This window comes from Lepidochelys kempii, chromosome 5, assembly GCF_965140285.1.
Source record: "Lepidochelys kempii isolate rLepKem1 chromosome 5, rLepKem1.hap1, whole genome shotgun sequence".
Classification (NCBI taxonomy): Eukaryota; Metazoa; Chordata; order Testudines; family Cheloniidae; genus Lepidochelys; species Lepidochelys kempii.
The window spans coordinates 19,443,793-19,467,099 of NC_136384.1; the positions used below are offsets into that span (position 1 = coordinate 19,443,793).

General features: G+C 38.2%; 1 protein-coding gene across 16 annotated transcripts in view; it reads right to left on the minus strand.

Annotated features, from left to right (window-relative positions):
- Positions 1–23,307, minus strand: part of TCF4 (transcription factor 4) — a 315,105-nt gene that overhangs the window by 23,528 nt on the left and 268,270 nt on the right. For 15 of the 16 annotated variants that reach the window (XM_073343585.2, XM_073343588.2, XM_073343590.2 and 12 more), the window contains 5 exons: positions 22,006–22,138; positions 12,130–12,197; positions 10,681–10,759; positions 7,331–7,407; positions 4,839–5,042 (listed from right to left, as the gene is read on the minus strand). In XM_073343585.2, the coding sequence (XP_073199686.1) occupies positions 4,839–5,042; positions 7,331–7,407; positions 10,681–10,759; positions 12,130–12,197; positions 22,006–22,138 (561 nt within the window). The remainder of the gene's footprint in view (positions 1–4,838; positions 5,043–7,330; positions 7,408–10,680; positions 10,760–12,129; positions 12,198–22,005; positions 22,139–23,307) is intronic. The other variant, XM_073343592.2, reaches the window with a different exon arrangement.

The window sequence follows — 23,307 nt, forward strand, 5'->3', positions numbered from 1 at the left end:
ATTTTGTTTATGAGATTACTCATTGTTTTCTAAACTTCAGAAAAGAAGCAAGCAGAAGCTTGTCTTCAATAGCAGAAATGACAAGGTACTATGCAGCAGTTCATAATCAAATCGAATCAAATTTTGAAAGAGTGCCTACTCTTTCCTAAAACAGATACATAAGAGAAGAAATTCAAGGGTCAGATACTTCCTAAAAGCTATATACGAACAGTTTAATTGTTTGCTATTCTTTTTGTTCCAAATCTAAACTTCACCTACATCTGGTATTTAAGAGACGACTATATATTTATGGAACAAACTGTCTCTGAAGTGATGCCCTGGGTGCATGTTGCATCAGTTTAACATATGCAAAGTGAACAAAGCTACAAAAATTAAACCCTTTTCTCTTGATTGAGAGCAGATATGCAGAAACGGTTGTAAGTCACAGATCTGGCTTTTAATAAAGCCAGATTTTTTCATTAAAAGCAGTATTGTTTAAACATTTGGTGGGAAATAGCGTTGTACAAACTAAAAATCTTAGATTATATGTATCCCAAGTGTATTTAACACATTACCTGAGGCCAAGCTAAATTACAACCTAGAATTTCCTTTTGTGAATTCCCAGCAACTGCCACAGAGAGCAAAACAATGTCTGGGTTCATGCTATTTTTACAGGGGAGAGGGAAGAGAGATGGATTTAGCTGGGATGCTGAAAAGTCTTTTTTCTACCTTTTGGAGCCTGCTGGCAGACTATTTTAAGTCAGGTTTCAGAGTAGCAGCCGTGTTAGTCTGTATCCGCAAAAAGAAAAGGAGTACTTGTGGCACCTTAGAGACTAACAAATTTATTTGAGCATAAGCTTTCGTGAGCTACAGCTTGATGAAGTGAGCTGTAGCTCATGAAAGCTCATGCTCATATAAATTTGTTAGTCTCTAAGGTGCCACAAGTACTCCTTTTATTTTAAGTCAGCATTTTTTGAAATCTATAAATAGCACTGGCCCAATTGTAGCTTTTAACAATGCTTCACCCATGACAGCTACTTTTAACTTTAGTTTTAGGATGAGGAAGAGCCAACCATTAGATTGACCACTGCCAGGAGAAACATATTTTAAAATGAACCAACAGAGAAACATTAACAACAAGTAATAGTAAATAGCAGTAAATTACATTCATATCGAGCATTTCATCCCAAGTGGTTTACAAGCTACTTGGAAACAGCAGCACTGATTTGTACTTATTAAATTTTACTCAAAGTACTGTATCGTAGTCCGCTGAATACCCCTCTCGGCATTTGTTTGGTCAAGGACATAAGGAGAAAACCCCTTCTCATACAAAAAAGACATGGGATCTTTAAGGTCCACATTGATGACAGGCTCAGTTTTTAAGGTCTCACACACAGTAAAGTGTATAAGACTAAATAAGTAACTGCATTCCAGGGATCAAAGCAAGAGCTGACTCTCCCAGGATATCCTGGGTGTTTAGAATCTGATAGAAGGGATGACCTAGTGATCTGTTACAGTGGTTGATGGCATCATTTGCTACAAAAATACCAGCAAAGTTTCTACCCTTCACAGTGAGAACTTCTGCGGTGATTGCACAGGAACATTAGAATTGCCTTAGTAGATTAGAGCACAGTGGTCCATCTAGTCCAGTGTTCTGTCTCCGATGATAGTGGTTAATACCAGATGGTTTAGAGGAAGGTGCAAGAGACCTTGGAATGGACAACAATGGAGTTTCTATACAGGAAATTTTCCCCTGACCTGTGTCAGTAGTTGGTTTATGCCCTGTGGCATGAGAGTTCACATTTTTTCTAAATATTGTATTTAATCTTATTTAAAGCAATGCTGGATGTTCTAATTATCCATATAATGTCCATTCCTATTCTGAATGCTACTAAGCTATTGGCCTCCATTACATCTTGCACCAATGAATGTCACAGGTTGTCAATTACCTTACTTTCTGTTTTATTGAATATCCCATTCTTTAATTATAAGAAAGGATGAATTGGACTACTAGATTTACCTTGCTTACTATACATTATTTTATATACCTCTAGCCTTCCCTCTCTTATATATGTCCTTTCTAAACAAAACCACCACTATCTGTTCAATGTCTCATCATATGGAAATATTTCCATGCTTCCAAGCATTTTTGTAGCCTGCCTTTGAATCTCCTCTAATTCTACTATATCCTTTTTGAGATAGGGTAACCAGAAGTGAACACAAAACTCCAAATGAAAGCATACCCATGACTTATATAATGACATTATAACATTTTCAGTATTATTTTATATCACATTCCTTTTGCTGTCTTAACATTTTGTTTGCTTTTTTTTTTACCACTCCTGTACACTGAGCTGGGATTTCCATTGAACTGTCAACAGTGATGGTCAAGCCTTTTTCCTGAGTGGTTACAGTTAACTGAGAAATAGTAATGCATATGAGTATTTCAAATTATTCCTTCTAATATGCAATACCTTACACTTGCCAAACCTGAATTTCATGTGTTATCATGTTGCCCATTAACCCAGTTTGGTCAGTTCCCCTTGAAGTTCCTCACACTCTTCTCTAATCTTGACTAAACTAAATAATTTGAATCATCTGCAAACGACATCTGCCCCTTTTCCAGATCAGTGATACTGAACATTACTCCTAGAATGGAATGTTGGGGTACCATAAGTTTTATCCTTTAATCATGTTGAAAATTGGCCATTTAATCCTACTCCTCATTTGCTGTTTCTGATCCAGTTTCCAATCTATGAGTTCACTGTATGATTACTTAATTTCTTTCACAGCGTCTTGTGAAGAATTTGTTTTGGGTTTTTGCAGCTCCAAATATGCACATCAGCTTCTTCTCCTTTGTCTACTATTTTGTTGACATTTTCAGAGAAATCAAACAGATCAGAGAGGCATGATTTTTCTTTACAGAGGCACAGGAACTACAAGATATTTTCCTTTGTAAGGTGCCAGACGCCCATCATCAAAAAAATATATAGCATAAGAAGATATTGCCCTCAAAAGAGAAAAATCAGAAACTATAACAGGAAAATTAGGACTAATTCTGCAATGATAATGCTAAGTGGTATTTATTCATGCATGTAACTATACTGTAAGATCACTCATGTGAGAAAGTACTACTCAACATGACAAAAACTCATAGAATGAGGCCCTCAGTAAGGTGGACAAGTATGGTATTCTCCAAGTATAGAGAAGGCCTGATACTCTGATGTGGGATATTTAATCCAATGTGAAAGCCACTAGTGATCACATATGATCCCAATTCACAAAAAGCATGTTAGCACATACTTAAGCATGTACTTAATTCCCATTGCTTAAGTGTTATCTTATATATGAATTGTAGCCATCTATGTTGCTGCAGACATATGGGCATATGCTAAATTGGGCACAGGTATGGATTACGACAGTAATGCCAAAGCCTACAGGTCTTAAGCCTGTAAAAACAATAGTTTAACCAAACTAATTAAGACCTAAAGATGGGACATAAGTAACAAACTCATAAACAACCCTATATCACAAAAGGTCACAAAAGATAGAGTGATGTTATAAGTCAGCGTTGTTAAACCGCACACAGGTAACCACAAAATGCCAGTTTATACCAGCTTTAGATATTTTAAATTAGGAACATCAGCAGACAACAAGAACGCCATGACATGTAATTGACATATGCCTTAATAAGCTTGATGTAAAAGGCCTCGTAACCAACTGAAGAAGGGCATGCCAACGATAGTTGGGTGAGGAAATACCGATAAAGAAAAGGGTCTGAAACCCATACTGAATATGCATTAAGCATAGTGAGGATCAGCATAACACATTATAAAAGCTGTATCCTGGCCTACTTGACCTGCGGTGATGCCAGGAAGACATCCACTGGTGACGATGAGGACGATTATGACTGATACTTTGGGTTTCTCCTCAAGGGATAGTGTGAGTAATGCAAATACTAGATGTTCCATTGTGTTCTCTTTCACCAGACTGCAATGTGTGTATTGTTGTTTGGATGGCTAATAAAAGTAATTATTACAAAAAGAGCACTGTGTTGTCCCTTTTGTGCACTATGGGGGCCCCCTTTCTATTGATAACCGCTCTGCTATTGTTGATCTTGGACAGAACTCTCACAATTTAAGTAGGTGCAAACCCTCCTATTGGGATGGGTAATTAGTTAAGTAACCCATAACTACAGATAAGGCTACAGGATGCATTTCGGAGGATGGGTCTTGAGCAGAAGTTTCACGCTAAACATAGTTGTTTTTTTTAAAAAGGAATAGGAAAATAAAAAGGGAAGAGAGAGAATTCAGGATTTGTGCAAAGTCCTAAAAAAAGCAGTGCATTTATACTCACTCAAATTGAAATGGAAAGGCAAAAAGTAGTAAAGGAAAAAACCTTGAAGATTCCTCTCCGATATACTTATTGGCTAATGGATAGGAGAAAGATGGTATACTATTCATACACTTGTCAGCCAACTAAATCTCTCAAACAATCCAGACTATTTTAGAAAGGATCTTTAATGAGGCTGGATGCCAGAGGACAGCAGCTTTTTGTTAATGGCAGCCTCACATCAGTCAGTCTTAAAGAATACAGTTTTTACTGTCATGAGCAAAATGTACACAATAAACACAATATGTGCTGCAAACATATACAGTGTACATTTAAAAATGTCTCATAGTACTATAAAACCTCGCACAAATTAATTTGATATTTTTGTCATAAACCTGAAAATATCTGCAGCATTAGCACAAGTAGAAAGACTGATAATAACATTTAAAAGCCTGCAAACCAGTTCAGAAATTCTAATTACTAGACTGTTTTTAAACCTGCACTGTCATTTAATCTCCATAGCTTACCATTAGTGAATGTCTATTGGCTGAAAGAAGGCCTGTCCCATATCCTGACCCAAGACCTCCCATTGCTCCATTGTGAGAAGGCCCTATTAATCCATGCATGTCGCTATGACTACCAGGCATGGCTGTTGAAGGCCCCACTGCGTGGTTCCGGAGAACATGAATAGCATCGTCCAGTCTTTCCAAACGGTCTTCAATCCGGCTTTGCTGTTTGTTTATGAAAAACAAATCAAGAGAACCATCAGCAAATGTGAAGGGCCATTTAACATTTGAGACAAAACACACACAGATTAGGTATGCCACATACTGTATTGCTAGCTGGCGTATGTGTGTGTGTGGGGGGGGGGGGGGAGGAGGAGAGGATGTGTAACTGAAAACAGTTCCTTTTATTTCTTCCCCTTTTTAACAAAAGTGATTTTTTTTCCCTAGGGAAATAATTAAACTAGCATTCTAGGGAATTAGAAAGAATTTAACACAAGCACAGCTTTCATTTTCATGGGCAAAACAGGTTCAATGATTCCTCATGAACATAATCATTACTGTACATATGTTGCCCTCTGTGATTTTTGAAAAGTTGTAGTGTTACCTTAAGCAAAAAGAATATACATCTAACTTATATCACTCTCTGACAAGGCCTATTCTCCCTATGTAATCAAAGAATTACGAACAAAAAGTTAGAAAGAACCTGTTAAGGCCATATAGTCCCATCTCCACAATTACTGAAATGTTCCCTATAACTGTGAATCCTAAAACTACTTTTAAAGCATTGTTGGTAAGAGCACTAATAAATACACCTCCTTACAAGTTTAGAGCTCTGCAGCCTGTACGAGACATGTAAAAGATCATAAAACAGAGAGGTACTGAACTGTTAGTGGCGGCAGCATTTGTTCTAGCGTAACTCATCCCTCTCTAAAACAAAACCTTATACTCAACCTCCCTCCAGGAGGAGAGGGAGCTGCCCATGCTACCACTAGAATTCTCCCTAAATCTGAACCATAAACAGCAGCAATGTTGACTTTAAAGAAATCTGATTGCTGCTTTACTGGATAACTTCCTTCCAATATCACCTTTCTTTTAGAAAAATAGTGCCATGTTGTTGGCAAGTATAGGAAGAGGAGAAGCAATGGACTCAGAAATAATACATTGTATTTTGCTGTATAGTGTCCTTCATGCAAGGAGTCCATACAATTTTACAGAGATAAGGATTATTATCCTCATTTTACAAATGAGGAAACTGAGGCACACATGGTGAACTATTTGCCCAAGGTCACAGAGCATCAGTGACAGAGTTAGGGATACAACTCAAATCCCCTCTTCACATTACTACTAGGTCACACTGTCTCCTCTGGCACGTCATATCTGATAAGTGGATGCCTCAAATTTCTTGTTCTTCAACAAGATATGGGAGGGGAAGGTGAAAGGGCCAGCCCCAAAAAAGTTAACTTTATTGCTACAAAAATAATTCTTCACTCATTTCAGATCTCTGAAGCATACAGGTTCCAGAAACACTGCCACTCTATACTCACAACTACACACCACAGCAAGCTGCGATAAGCCAGAAAGCATCCGGCAATGAATCATGATACACATATTTGTATTGGGCCAGATATTGCAGTCCTTGCTAATTCCTGACTAAGGGAAACTTCCCATTGAAGTCAGATAGACTTTTCCATGATTCAGTATTAGATGATTATTTATTTTGCCTTCAGAAACGCTCTGCTTTTTTATACTGAGACATTTTTGATCTTTAGCATTATTATATAGCACCCAAAAGGTACTAGATGTTTGAAAGAAATATAATGAGACAACTCTTTCCTTACTATCTAGACAGACAACAAACAAAAAAGAATGGGATAAATAATCTAGACTTTTCAAAAACCTTGCCCATTTGTCCCTAATATGTTTCCAGCTGGCCCCCAACTCTTATCTAATCTCTCCATATAAAACATCTTATTTATTTATTTATTTATTTATTATCCTCTCTCTTGTGCTAGCCATAATTACCACCCAATTCTTGCCAATTCATCCATCATATTAAGCCTACAATACTTTGAAACACATCACATAGAATCTGAAAGTATTATTTATCCCTCTACTGCACTTTCCCACCGTAAATAAAAGTAACCTGATTCATAACACTCACACCCTGTCCTACTTCATAGCAACCACTTACTTTTCTCCCTGATATCCCTTCAAGCAATCCCTCCTGGCTGTAACCAAATCCCTCCTTTTGTAATTATCTTTTTTCATTCTGGAATGTTTCAACAATACATTATCAAACACGACATCCTAGTCAATAACAGTTAATATCAAAATATCACAAATCAAAGGATTGGGCCCTCACGTTACTAACTTAGCAACAATCAAATAGTGTAAACATCCAAGGGCACAGTAATCACTAACAAAATGCAAACCTGTGTGAGAAGTGTGGATGAAAAATGGAAAGAACAGCATGGAAAATACTGAGGCAGAGGAGGTCTCTAATCAAAACATACCAAAGAGTGTAAGGGACCTTCATAATTGGGAGATGATGATGCTTGCCCTCCATTTCTAGACCAAACAGCTGTGCCTGCTAATAGTAAAATGGGAATTACCATTAGAACTATGCAAACAAAAATGTCTTTCAAACTTTCTGGACGGTTTTGTAGACATGTAAATGCTGTTTTCCAGATAGACTATAGGGCAGACATATGGACAACTTCCAAAATATACATGGATGAAAAAAAAAGGTATTTTTGTAGCGAAGCACGGAGACGCAGGCCACAAAGTTGCCCCAGGCTGATTCCTAACATAGAGGTTTTTATTGATTCGGCAGCTGTACCTAAGAAAGGCTCCAGCAGAAGGAAATGTCTCACTAGTAAAAGGAGAAGTAGCATTTTCAGAAGTGCTAAGAGGGGATTGCTAGACTTCTATGTAAATCCAGCACATACTAGCCCATTATCCTAGCTGTGGTTCAAGACATATTTGATGCCACTGAACAAATCATTCAATCACCAAACTAATGGATTTGGGTTTGTTTTTTTTTAAGAAACAGGATTAAAAAACAATAGCACTGTACGAATATCTAACTCTAAATTCAGTTACAACTTGTCATTCTACAGATGCTCTCATTTAACTGCTAAGATTTGCACTTTCTTAAGGCAGATGATATTATTTTGCACTTACAGAACTTAAAAGGAGCTAACAGCAAAACTCTTGGTTTATATTAGTTTACATCTGTTGAAGCAAATCTGTTTCTGCTGAAGGTTTAAGTGTGAAATATATAAGGTTTCAACTTTTGCAATATCATTTCTTTTAAACAAAGATGTGTCACTATTAAAGGGGCACACTAGACTTGAGGACAGAAATATTGGTTCAAATATTTTCCCCAGAAGGTTGTGTTTATGGCACTATGATCAGATCGTTTGTATTGTTAGTTCTTTTTTGTCTAAAACATATAATCTTTTGAATGCTCTTATGAAACGAGGCTGGGAATTCAAGGTGGAGCTATTAGGGTTTTAATCTTAAAATTGAAGTTAAGTGGCATTTACTGGGTTTAGAAGGGCAGGCCTTCTAAACCTTAGATTGATCTCGTGGCCTTTTCTAGCCTCTCAGTATGCCATATTGACAAAATGGTGTTAAATTTGATTATATCTGGCACATTCGCCACCGAATTCTGGTCTCCATAGATTTTCACTGTCTTTAACTTGTGACTTTGCCACATCATTGAATAGGACAATGAAAGACAATCAGGACTTTCATATTGTTTCTGACTGGCCCACTATATCGTGAAGCATAAACAGTTCAGTTCTCCTTTGAATATATGTCACTTATTTGTGTTGACTTTGACCCTTGGATCTTTCTATTTATCAAGTAAACTTTCTGGAAAGAAATTCAATCTATATTGCTTAACATATGATTGCTTTCCTCAACTTCAACTCAAATCTTTTCTTTATAGTACAAGACGGAAATGATGGTAAAGTCCCCTAAAAGAAATGTATCACATAGGGTGCTGTCTAGGGACAGGGACTGGTTCAGACAAATAAGGACTGTCTGTTGTCCTCCTAAACCCTTCATTGGGTCTTACTCCAGGATGGGGAGGGGGCTGGTCAAGGAGCTAGCCAATCCCCAAAGAAGGCCTGATGTTGGAGAAAGGCAGCAGTCCCCCCTCCCCCTTGGTGCATTTTTGGGAGACATGTTTGATTAATATTACCACAACCACAATACCTCACTTTCAATGGCAGGTGTTCTTGAGGAAGGGCTTCCTACCCCTCTCCAGGGGAACTTTTCTCATCAAGGAAAAGTTTGGGGACCTGCTAACTTTCTTCAGACAAAGCTTGCCTTCAGTTGTTGGCTGGCCAGCCCACTTCTCACTCCCATTAACCCTTTCACTGGAATCTTGTCTCTTCAAAAAGTACTTTGGGGTTTGTGCCTCCAAGATTGTTGAAGCACTGTGAAACCTCAGAGCATATAAGATCTAGCAGTTCTGGAGAAAGGGATAATCTCCTTGAGGGACAGATCATTCTTACTCCAGGATTTAACAATACTGTGCTACACTCAGGAGTATAAACTACAGTGTCTTTTAACATGTCTAAGTGAGATTGACAGGACCCACCCATATGAATTCCTTGGTCTCACAGGACCAAAGGCGGGAGCAGGATGCCTGATCAGCACTGAAACAGATCCAGTGCTGACTCCCCCAAGAAGCTAAGATAGGTAGGTTAGATCAAGAGCCTCTCAGATAGTTATATGGTGAGGGAGTATTTAAGGCTCTTGTGGGAAAGTCTCAAAGGTTCATATAACCTGAATTAGCTTCATATAGGTGTCTACAATTTCTGATGCTCATTAGAACTTAACTACCTCTGAACCTTTTCAGCTTAGCCCTTCACTAGTGCTAATATACGCCTCCCACACTGAAAATTCAGCTACTAGGGTTATTTAGAAATAAAACTATACCATCAAAATATCTGTATCTTTAGAATAAGGACATCCTCATTATCACCGTGTACTATAAATGAGTTAAGCTTACTATGGTTCTTTGCACACAGCCACATTTTACGGGCCAAGTTCTGGCAGGCACTTTGCTTAGGACCCTGAGGTCTTTGTCTACACAACAAAGAAAAACCTGCAGCTGGCCTGTGCCAGCTAATTTGGGCTTGTGGGGCTGTTTCATATCCGTCTAGACTCGGGCTTGAGCCTGAGCTCTGGGACCCTACCAACACAAAGGGTCCTAGAGCCCGAGCTTCAGCCTGAGCCTGGAAGTCTACACACTAATGAAACAGCACTGCAGCCCATGCTGCATAAGCTTGAGTCAGCTGGCATGGGTCAGCCACTGGTTTTTCTTTGCTGGGCAGACATACCCTGAGAGAAAACTCATGGCAAACAGAATGACTGAGGGAATATGGTTCCCCCAAAAGGTACAAAAAGACTACTGTGTAAAATCTTGGCAACTCCTTTCACAAAGTGGCCTGGCCTGTGAGCTAGGAGGTGTGGTCTAAATCCTTACACATGTCTACCCTCTCTCGGAACATTAGGAACAATCTGCACAAGGGTTTATGGGGGTTGCCTGGGGACAGAATATGGGTGTCTATTAACACTGCTTTTTTTGCAGCAGGTAAAGGCATCTATTTAAAAGTCATTATGACCCTCTCTTCGTGTTGACCAAAATATGTCTTTTATAAAGTATTTCCATTCATCTCAGTGAGTACAATAGTTGGCCTATATGGGCGTTGTATTTATAAGAAAATAGCCTGATGCTATTGTCTGGATGTAAATCACACATCCAGTTACAGCAGGAGTTTATTTAAATACCTCCTACCAAAAATATGTTGAAATGTTCAGTAAAATAGAATTGTAATAACAATACCTGAGAGAGAAGGGGGAGAACCAACAGGAGTTGAAGGATTTGATGAAAAGCTGTTGTTGGTGTGATCTGGAGAATAGATCTTTAAAAGATGATAAAGAATTAATCTAAAGCCATCACAAACTGATGCAGAAAGAAATATGGAATTCTTATGCATTCAGTCCATTTAAATGAAAGCAGGACAGGTTATAAAGCCTATTACTTTCATCTTAACTTTTTTTTAAATAAAGACAAAACTGTATTAGATGTAGGAAGCCAAACACTAGAATTCTATTAACTGAGACATCTTGATGGAAACAGACAGTTGCCAATTAAGAGATGGTTCTGATTGCTACAGGCTCTTTAAGGTACATGATGGTGGGAGTGTACGTTTTTATTTCACAGATTGCTTTAAGAATGAGCATTGTACAAAGCCTTACATTTCTGAAAATTATACTATGTAAAATTAAATCCTTTAGCAGCCCAAATAGATCAAAGGGAACAACGAACAGCATAGCTGCACAGCGGGTAATTTATAACAGCAAACACCACAGACCACTTGTCAATAACTATGATAAGACAAGACCAGGTGTACGACTTGAATGGGTGGGGTGTGCCATTTAACTGCTGCTTAGAGTCGGTGATATGCAGTACACTGAATCTGCACAATGGGGATTGCCCCTGTTAATCATGTATGCCATATACCAGGAATCATTTAAAAGTGGATTCTGTACTGTATCTGTCATTCCGGGCAACCTATTGTCTTATTTTTTCGTCTTTTTAATGAAACATCTGCAGAATATGCAAAAAAATTAACTCTCATGAGAACTCAGTGGAACCCACTCTGCCCAGAAAATAATTTACATTGGTCCTTATTAGAAAGTCAACACATGCAACAGTAACTGCACAGTGATAATGGAGGTGCAGCACTATTTCCCTTTACTTAGAACACGAAATGTGCCATATACCTCAGGGACCACTGTGAGGCAGCTGCTGGTTAATGCTGACTTTTTAATGGCGACCACTGTAATGGAATAGATGGAAACTAGGGTGGAAAATATAAAATCTGAAAGCAAAAGAAAATCTAGATGAATTCTGTTTACAGATCATTTGATAACACAGAACTAAATCTACCACTGATTTTTAGACAACCTCCCTCCCATTGTTTTTGATAAGTGAAGTGTGTGAAAGATTGAAGGACATGGCTCCTAGTCATTAAGTGCCCAAGAATGGTATAAGATTTCCAGTCATTAATTTCTTTTCTGTTATAAAATTAACTCTAAAACTTTTTTTAAACATAATTTCACATTGATCATTAAATATTTCAACTGATAGTAACTCAAAGCTGATGACCTCTGAGATCAAATCTCTCCTGTTTGCTGTTCATCTTCTTAAAATCCAGGCATCCATTGTTGATTAAAGTTCACACTTCAAAAATGGTAAACGTGTAAACCAAAGTAAATATTTCCTTACAGAGGCAAGTGCTTTCCCCAGTGCATCACCAGTCTGTGAGCTGCCTGCTGCCCCACTTCCTCTGTTTGCTGAAAAACAAAAGATTGAGTGTAAAAACAGGCTGTGAGACATCTGAGTTTTCTATTCCTGGTCCACTTAGTCATAATTTAATTGCATTATAATGCTAATTACATCACATTAATCTTTAATTGCCATCAATTTGTTTGCTAAGGTAGATATCAAACATATTCATATTACGATTTTGGTGACAAAATATAAACTTGACATCTTTGGGGGTTTTAAAATATACTGCATATTTGATACTACTTGACCATACGGCTTTATGTTTTCTCAATGAATGGCAGTCAATGGTAAAGAATAGTCAAATATATGAAGTTCATAACCAGATAAGCCAATGTAATATGCAGCCTTGTGCTCAAATATGGCTGCTTTTCTTTACCCTCTAATAAAGAATCATATTTTCTACCAATGAAAGCTTACCATATTTACATTCTAAATCATTCCAAATAAATACATTATGGCACTTCACAGCACCTTTCTTCTTCAAGAATCCCAAAGCACTTCTTAAAAAAGTATAAATGCTGTATATACACATTACATGCAAAACAATTGCATTAAAAACATTATGGTTGCAAAATCAAGCACTCAGAAGCTAGGAAATTCCTGAATTAAGGTTGCCTGTGCAACTGTAATTTGGCCCCTTAATGCATATGGATTATGATAACAGTCTTTAATTACATGATCACGTACTATTTTTCCCACAGTATTTCTGCCTCATTCAGTGCACAGGCTGGACATTACTCACTTAACGAGCAGCTATTGATTTTGTTTTCTCTTCATTCAATGTGTGGCCCTTTGCCTTGTTTACTGCAGGCTATTAGATCTTGCTCTGAAGAAAGAATTATTAATTTCCTCGTGGGATTTTCGACGGCATTCATCACTGCAATATCAGAATGCTTCACACATACTAATAAATTTATTTTTACAATGCTCCTGTGAGATGAGGGAGTATTATCCCCATTTTACAGAAGAGGAACTGAGGAATAGAGAGATAAAAGTCAAAAGTACCTGCGTTTTCAGTGTACTTAGCATTATATGGCACATATGTTCAAAACAAAACTCTGAAAGTCAGTGTACTTTAACAACAGCTGTGAGTGCTCAGCACTTCTAAAAATCAGACCCAGAAAATAAGGAACACACAATTAATGACCACTGTGGAAAATCTGATTTAAGTGAGTGGACTAGCATCACATAGGAACTATGTGGCATGGGCAAGAATAGAATCCAATTCTTCAGAGCAGCATTCAACTGCCTTAACTGTGACACCAGACATTTTCTTCACTCCCTCATTCGCTACATATCTTCAAACTTCTGCAAGAAATTAAGCAGCGTTTCTGCAAACAGCCTCATTCACTGCCTCATAACGCTGCTCCACCCACATAGCATGCCCAGCCCCGGCTGTTCTGTGCAGGGAAGGGGGAGGGGGAACTCCGTCTCTGTCCTCCCCTCAGTGATTTACCTCTCTTGCCAGCTGCCCAAAGGATGCATCTGAGCTGCTGAGGGAGTACTGGTGCAGCTTCTCTTTGCTTCCCCACAGAAGCCATTTTTTGCATGGAAGCAAAAGGAATCTGCGGGGGTTGGGGGTATTTTTCTGCTGCGCTGCAGTGCCGCAGAATTTCCCCAGGAGTAATGGTTACCTCAGTTCTATGGTCATTGGCTCTGCCATCATGCCTGCACCCTAGCCTCTCTAGCATTAACTTCAGCACAAACTTCCCATTGGAATTCTATCAGGTTAGAAGGTGATCATGCTTCAAAGGATCCCTCCAGTGCCATCCTTTTCAATCTCACAGATCTCCAGTGGTGTGTCATACCACTAGAGGGACTTTCATAGGCTACATGATGTAGAGACACTGCTTTCCTCATGCATCCTCTGCTCAGTTTCATGTCCATTGGTTCCCCTCATCCCACATAATGGAAGGGAACTTACAGACTTGTACTAGAAAATGTATGGGATATGCATTTAGTCATTATGCCAGATAGATAAAATAGGTAGCACAAGTTTTAAAACTCTAAGTATTTGCAATAGTTGAAATGTGTTTGCATCTACACTGCTCTACTATGAAAGGTGGGCAACTATCAGTAAAGCAGCAAAGTAAGAAATCCTCTAAAAAACACAATAGAGCAATTTTAAACTCATGCACCATACATAAATCTGATGGTTAAAGATAAACTTTCATATTAGAGGAAACGTGAGAAAAAGGGGATATTTAAACAAAACAGAGATAGCATTGCAAATTTTTGGAACTTTGCCTCACACTCACTCCCGTTGCTTGCTTATTCAGTGAAGTCATCAACATGTATTTATGACGTCAAATCTCACACCTAGGGAAACAACTGTGGCATGACAAAAACTGATCATGATGATTGCATCATGAGTAAATATGCCATAATCATGACTTCCCTGAAGGAGTAAATAAGAGGTACAGAAGGGCATTAGGGGAGTAAACCTTCATTTTAAACTAGATATGCATTGGATATTGTGTACCATCAGCAATCTGCTGTAGCCTAGGTTTTGTGGGGCAAGAGAGGATGGATCTTTTCACCCTCCCACGAGCAGCAAGATCACAAAAGTGAAGACTTCCTGCATCAAACACGAGCATCAGCCCCAATTTGTGATGCTTAATCTCCCTTATGAAGTGCGGCTTCTCCACCAGAAAAAGATCTCCTCTACCCAACTGGAGGCACAAGCGCTCCCAATGAAAAATGTTGATACTTACTTCCTTGTCATGTAACCTGACTCCACTACAAAACTTGAAAGCACTCTACATGGCTCCCTCTATCATCAGAGGAGTTGTTTCTGCCACCAAGAGGTTGAACCTCTTTCTGTACTGAAATCGCTTCCAGGAAAAAAAAGAGTACTTGGTGTGAACAAGAACAGTATTTTGAGTCTATTTTTCTTTTACAACATGGAAGGTATAATTAAAGTGGGAATATCATAGCTTGTATATTTTAACTTGACTAGGTAAGTGAATATCAAGTGAGAAGGAACTGCTCTGTATCTCAGTGTATAAGAGCATAGTGACAGCTCTGCCTCTATCACTGCAGTACCAAAAAATACAGCTCTGGTAATTAGCAAGTGTTCAAAAAAAGGTAAGAAATACACATGAAATGTTAACTCAGATATATCTGAATGTTTTCCCCAATGTTAAAGCCCTTTTCAAGGGCTAATGTCTTTAGCTGAAGGAGATTTAGATTAAATTAATTTAGAAATGTTTCTATAGTGTTGCTTGCACATACATTCTTGCTTGCTTTATTTTTTGGTAATATTTTTACTCATTATTGTACATGGGAAAAGTAAGCTTATAGGCCAACAGTAGTTTATTTGTGATCTCAGCTTAGTTTGAAATTAGGTCTGCAAAAAAATACAAAGTTTTATGATTTATTCCTCTGAATCACAGTGGAAAGTAGGAAGTTTTTACACTCACCGATAATAACAAAAAATGTAAAGTCAAAGAAATAGAAGACCTAGTGTTAATTAGAGATAAATGTTTAAGTAATGTAATGTAAATGCTGTAAATTCTAACCTAAAAGTTTGTAACTTGAATAATTTCAGACTGACATCTAGACACTGAGTCACATATTTCAGAAAGTGAACTATAAAACAAATCAAACCCTAAATACTCTGTTCTTTCTTTCTGGATTTTTTTGTTTTAAAGGAAGTGATTCTCTATTTCAAAAAAAGGCAATGAGAAACTCTTGTTTCATATCTTCACAGAGAATATGAACTCCAATAGTTTGCTGTCTCCCCATGTGTAGAAATCCCATTTGTTAACCGCAAAGAACCGTTTGCATATAAGGAGAGCCACAATATACTCAGAGCCACAATATACTATTCAGATTCTTTAGGAGAATTTAACCCAGTGATTCAGATTAAGGTTGCATATACAGATACAAAACTCTGACAAAGTTCTCAATATTACACTACTTATTGCTAAGAACAAAGGAATTCCCGCTATATACTACATGCAAGAACTTTGAAGACTAGCAGCTGTGAGAGATAGTAGAGGAAGTGAACAAGCTAAGGGAACTGACAGATAACTCTGCCCTAGAGATCAAACTGGACACATCCAGACTTTGAACTCGGATGTGTTCCTGAAAGAGAAGATTTCATAGTCTGAGAGTAAATATGATGTGTGTACACTACAACTGCTACAGTGGAACAACTGTAGCCTGGTAGCTACATTGCTGTAGTATAGACACTTGCTACAGTGATGGAAGGATTTCTTCCCCCACTGTAGTAAATCTTTGACAGGTGGTACCTAGGTCAACAGAAGAACTCCCCTGTCACCCTAGTGGTGTCTAATATAGGGTTTATGTTGGTTTAACTACATTGCTCAGCGGTGTGCAAAATTCACACCCTTGAGCAACGTAACTAAGTTGACCTAAGTGTTAGGTGTAGACCAGACCTGAGATTACTCTAAATAAATGGGCCTATTGTGTATTTCTTTCTATTTCTCAAATAAATTAGTATTTTATTTAAATGTAAACTAATCTTTCGTTTAGCTGTTATGATGATGTAAGTGCTGACTGAAAATTGTGGGTGACAAGAAGATCTCTAGCCTTAAGGGAGTAAGTGAAAACAGATATGGCTAATTTCTTTAGGAGTACATAAGGTCCTAATAAGAGGTTCAGTATGGTCTATGGTCTGACAGCAGCTGGGGGTCTGCTTAGCACACTGAGCCCCATGGACTTCAGGGGTAAAAGGACCAAGCCCACAGAGATTGTTTTGACAATCTCTAGATGTAGGACAGACACCAAATTGTACAAGAGGAAAGGAGCAGTTAACTCATGGCATCCCAGATAAGCAGGTGACCTGCATTATTGTTCTTTCTCTTTACTCCTTTTTCATTCATTAAAATATAAAGTAATTATTAACAATTTAATATATTACATATAATTAATTATACATTGAAGATATACATGAGGTAGGCTTATTTGTTTTGTTATGCAATGAAATTGGGATGCTTAAACAACTGGAATGTAACTCCAACTTTTGTAAAGAACCACCACTGGTATCTTAAGTGGTGCCTTACACAGAAGAACGCTATATGAAAAATAAGGAGGTGCACTAGGGCTATGCTTTGGGTGGAAAAGAAAAATTCCCTTAAGAATGTGTTTTCCCAGACATTTTGGGAAACAAACACTGGGGCTGATTCATTTATATGTGGATCCAAAACTAAAAGTACTGCCCTAATCTAGCAGAATAAAGCCACACTTGGTCAAGAATGCTTTCTGTTAGAAAACAAAACAAAACAAAGCACCTCATACAAATAAGACAAGCTCCTGCTCTAAATGGGAAAGCAGGGGGAAGAAGACAGGGAATGCTTATCCTTATGCCCCTGTTTTCATCCTTACACCTCCAACTCCATCTTAATGAGTGTACAAGCTTTAGAGTGCATACATTTTTCTAATATTCATTGGAACGTAAATTAATGCTCGTATTTATTGGTAGTACCAGTGTATACCTGAGAGTGCCCAAAACACACACTCTCTCGTATATTTAGGCTACATCCACACTGTGAACTAGGGATGTGATCGCCCTGCACATTTAAGCGGGGCATGGGTGTTTGGCAGGGGCGGGGGGCAGAGAGATGAAAACTGCTGCAAAAAGGGGACAGCGTGGTTGCTGACTCATCCCCTGGGAATGCAGGGTTTAAAAGGGCAGCTCGGCATCTAAAACCTTCCTTTTTACATGGACCAAGACTAAAGCAGAAGGACTTAAGAAAGAGGTGTTCATTAAAGGAACGAACCGGGGCCAGTTGGGGATTCCTATGATTGGTATGGCAAGGAGCCAACCCCCCATTCTAATAGCCCACCTTAACCCTCCTACGAGGGGGCTGGTGATGGATGGTAAGGTCCCAGCAATGGATTTGTTGGAGGGATCTGGAGGGAAAAAGAGGGGAAGCTGGTGGGAGCCCCTGAGGTATGGTATAGTCCCAGCAATGGATTTGATTGAGGGACCTGGATGGAAAAAGAGGGGGAGCTGGTAAAAGCCCTTTTGGTAATTACAGAATAAACACGGGGTTACCTGCACTGCACACTTTTATCTGCCGGGTAGTCCCAGACATCTAATAACAACATTGCAGCCTGATTAAACCACCACGTCAAATGTCTCCTGTCCTTCTTTTGGCATAGCCAGACAAGGATTCCCCTGCTCACATATCTATACACTACCTCTAATCAAGCTTGCATGAGTATAAACAGCAGCGTAGTTATGAGCTACACAAGTAGGGGTACACCAGCAGGGGAATCCCACCCCTAGTTTGTAGTGCACGTGTAGCCTTAGTCAAATCAGACTGGGATGGTCAGTACAGGGGTAGAAACGTGGATGTAAAGGTAGCAGAATGACAAGGAGGAGGAATGACGTGTGATGGAAGGCACGAGTACCTTCACAAAGCTTTCAATTTTAGTGTTTAGTGTTACTGTTGTTGCTAGGTGTCTATAATCATTAATAGGCCCAGAGGATGAAGGCATTCTGGACACCTGAGACCCGAGGATGGTAGGAGGCTCTCCCTGAACTTTAGAGGAGGATGGTTTGTTTGAAATATTTGTTGTCTGGGCTTCACTGGCGGAAATAGTTAAATGACTCTGAACCTGAATAAAGGGTTAGATTCAGTTAGCATGATGGACAAAAAATTGAGCCAGTTCTTATTTTCCCCAAATTAGACTGATTTGAATACAAATATCAATCTCAGCATGCAGCCCTAACATGCATGTAAGTTGCTAATAGATTGCTAAGTGACAGCACAACTTCACTGGTGTTTCCTTGCCCTGCCAGCAATAAAGGCCATTGCCTAGATTGGTAGGAAGCTGGTGCTATTGCAGTCTGAGAGGCTGAAGAGATTGATGGAAATGCTATAGGCCATGGCTTTTGACTCTCTGTTTGAGGGAGGCAGAGCTCCTTTGATACTGTGACCAAGTTTAGGTGGGATGAAGGAGAAAATGCCTGCTTGGAAGCTTAGGACTCCTCTACTTTACAACTCGATTTGAAAATGAATAGCAAATATTATTGCTCTAATTTTGAGCTATACTTCTACTTAACATACCTCTGCTAATATAATAAAGAGAATATGAAAGGCTTTTTCTAACCCAGTGACGGATGGATTCATGGTGTGGGTTCCCAACTATTCTGAAGAATACACCGGACCCTCGCTAGAGGGCGCATCTATATAGCGAGAATTCGCATAGAACGCGGTCGCGGCCATGGATCCCAAATTTAATTACTTTAATTGCAATTCATTTTAACATGGTCCCCGCTATAACGCAGTACCACACATGGATCCCAAATCTCGGGTTCTAGCGAGGGTCCGGAGTATATATATATATCCAATGTTACATTTAACTCCTTAGAAACCTCTCAGCAAGCTCCTGTAGGAACAATCCTGTATGGGCAGTGGGATGTACAAGATGATGAAGTAGTTCTTTTCCATTTCTAACTCCTGTGATTCAGATTGAAAATCTTGAATTCTTTGAATAAATTCCCAGGCACCTGTATCTCAATAGCTATAATTAAATCTAGAACACCTAGTCAATATAACTGACAGGACACTGGATGCACATCTATAATAAAGCATTCCATTAAAATATCCAGACTTCTTACACTAGAAACCAAACTTATAAAACCATGCTCTTTTTGATTGGACAGTACTTAATATGAAGGTAGAATGGAAGTTATGATTTTGTGTAGAAGGAAATCTTAGCTCAACTCGATATTTATAGTTGATGGACTTCCCAAACTATGAAATATTGACATTATTGGAAAAAATTCATATTCCTCTTGAGCTATGTGACTGTACATCATTTCACTATATCTGGAAGCTTTACAATCTTGTAAAAAAATAAAACGCAGTATTATGTGACTGCTCTAATAGCAAAATTACTGTGAAACCAAGGTCTTAAGGGGAAACACACACAAAATTTCTGTTACAAAACTGTATATTGCAATGCATCATGTAATAAAAACATGTCATTAGAAGTCAAAGTAGCAAGGAGGATTAATACATGAATCAGACAGATATTCTGAAGTAATCTTTTGCATATACTATATTAAATCTATCTTAATAACTGGTTGCTTAAAAATTGCATAGCTCAGGACCTTTGAAAAACACATTGGCAATACTATGCATAGGGTTAAACATCACTTCTAGTCAATGTTGTCATGTATTCTATTCAGAAAATTTCTTTTACTCAATGCTGTTCAAAAAGATCACAGGTCTTCTTCTGAATATAGCTGATCTTAGGTGCACAAATAATATTAATTACAAAAGTGTCTCTTCCAGATATATGGAATTTACTAGCAATAAATAGTTCTGTTTGCCTTCAAGAATATGTTTTAGGGATACTCAAGCACTTGCTGGACATTAAACACAACAAAAATCCCTTGAGGATCCGATTTTGCTAGGTAGCCCAATGGGACTAGCCACATAGTAAGTACAGATGGTTAAAAAGTCTGAAAATATTTTATAGCAAATTTTTAGGGCTTTAGTCAAAAATTCAATTTTCATCAAATATGTTAGTTGTAATTTTTAAATTTAGAAAATTTTGACCTGCTCCAGTAGTAAATTACTAGTCAATGTGAGTATGGGTGCCCATTTCAGAAACCGTCTGCTTAGGGCCTGAAGACTGGACTCAAAATGAAATATATTCATATTCCATTCCCCAAATGTTCTGAGCCCCTATATTGTTATCTTTAAGGCTATCACAAAACCAGGCACAGACGTTCCATGCATTAAAACTGCTGCTATCAGACTTTTTGTGAGATAATGATTTTTGCATGTCACACTCACAAAAAAGCAAGGAACACATTGTAAAATAAGACTTCTCAATGGAATGGGAAGATTGAGCACAGAAATCCTATACTGTAAAGGGATACAATTATCTCAGACAGTGACAAATGAAGAAGAGACTATTAAATTTTTCCTTTGTTTAGAGACCTTGAAAAATATGATGCCCATGTGTTAATACTTGAACTCACCCTCCATTCTTACTGCATTAGTCCTGCTTAAAGTCATTTTATACAGAATCATGTGTGTAATCTGAAACATGTGTCAAACTATGTGTTCCCTAGTTACCAAGTATTTAATTAGCTTTATTTGTTCTTTGTGATACAGGCAAGCCAATATTTCTTTATTTCCTGTATTTAAGTCTGAACCAGAATATGCCAAATATTTAAGAAAGTATACAGATGTATGCTATTAATTTACAGAGGTTGTTACAAAAATATCAGTAACTTCAGAAAAGAAGGCTCTCTTCTTATTACACAAACATGCTGCCATCACTGATTTCTACCACACTGTGTGGAAATCAAATAAAAAATTGAAGGGGATGAACATTAAAATATATTGAGTGAAGTATCAGTTCACAAGGAACTGTATGCAATTAAAGGGGGAGCTTAATTCAATAAAATTTGACTTTCCATCGACTTCAAAGCCAACAGCATCAGGCGCCTAGTTTATGTAGTGTCTTCAGTACAAACTTTAAACCAAAGCGCTTTACAGGATTAAAAGCTATATTTAGACACTTAAATAACCAAGAGATAAAATATTAAAAAAATTATGAGTAAGGAAGGCAATAGGTCAGGTACAATATATTTATTTAAATCATACTTCTATTATATTTATAATCTTTCTGGACACATATTGGAAGAAAGTTTTCTTCTAAAGTATCGAATATATTAGGAAATAAATTTTAACAACTCTTAAAACAGAAAGGTTCAGTAGCGATATACTGCACCAAAGCAGATGAGATGCCAGGAGAGAGAAATGAAAGAAAGCAATGCTGTATTCATATTCATATGGAGATCTCTTTGCAACTCACCCATTATACTGTCTGTTCCATTAGCAGGTGGCGTGCAGGAAGAAGCATTGTAATGATTTGTACCACTACGGTGGAAAGTGGACATCGGAGGAAGACTGGAATTGATGTCTGCTGAGGAGTGTGATGGGTAGCTCTGTAGCAGAAAGTATAAAAAGTGGAACATTTTAAATAATAAAGCATGAAAGACGGGCTGTCTGGATCACTTCATTCAGGATTGTTACAGTATTTCACCTAAAGGAACAGGTCTTCTTGTCATGTGTAAAGGAAGGAGGATTTTTTTCTGCTCAGGTACCTATGCAGGAAAGTTAATAAACTTTGATACTATAGGATGAAATTAAGGAAGAAAATGTATGCTGCTTACCAGGAAAAACTTGGTGACAATGATATCTATTAGTTGGAGAAACAGTCTCCTGAAGGAAGTTATGGAATCCGCATTACCTTGTGATATTTAAAACTAGACCTGACAAAGCATGAGAATATATTCTGTATGGAAACAAGCCATCACCGGGATAGACTAGTTGATCTAATGAGCCAAATTCTCCACTCCTGCTGCTTGGAGCTGCACTATAAAGCTGGTGAATCAAAGTATCCAAGACTCCATGGGTGGTGGATTGATGGCAGGTCTATTTGTGGTCTGTGTGTGCAGACAAGCCCTAGAACATTGTTATCTTTTAGCTCTACGAAAAAGAGGGTGTCACTATGCCTTGGTAATCCCTGGCTGCTGCAGTGGCTCCTTGGGTAGCTGGGAATAAATTAAAACAACCCCTGGATCAGGGGAATATAAAAGTATCATAAAGCCATCTTTGTGCTCTACCCCTACATGAGGTCCTACACCAAGCACAGGATGGCCAAAAATAGAATCTGGGCCACAAAATTGTCTCTCTCTTATTTTTTATTGTATTACTTTTACGGTACTTTTGATATTTAAGTACCAAATACTTGGATTCTGTCTACCTCAAAGTTATAAGGACATAAGCACATCATACAGTTATACAGCCAAAACTTACATTCCTTACGCAGTCAGAACTTCAATGGAATCTAACAGGGGTTTTGTCTGAGTAAAGTCTGAATAAAGATTTCAGGCTTTGACTCACACATAAACCAGCCTAGGATGGCAACTCATAGTCCAACTGGCTGAAGTTAACCTGGGTTAAGAGAGGTTTCAGAGTGAGCTGTAGCTCACAAAAGCTTATGCTCAAATAAATTTGTTAGTCTCTAAGGTGCCACAAGTCCCCCTGTTCTTTTTGGGTTAAGAGAGTTTGTCACTTTGCTCACAAATCACTAAACAGTCATTGTTTCAGG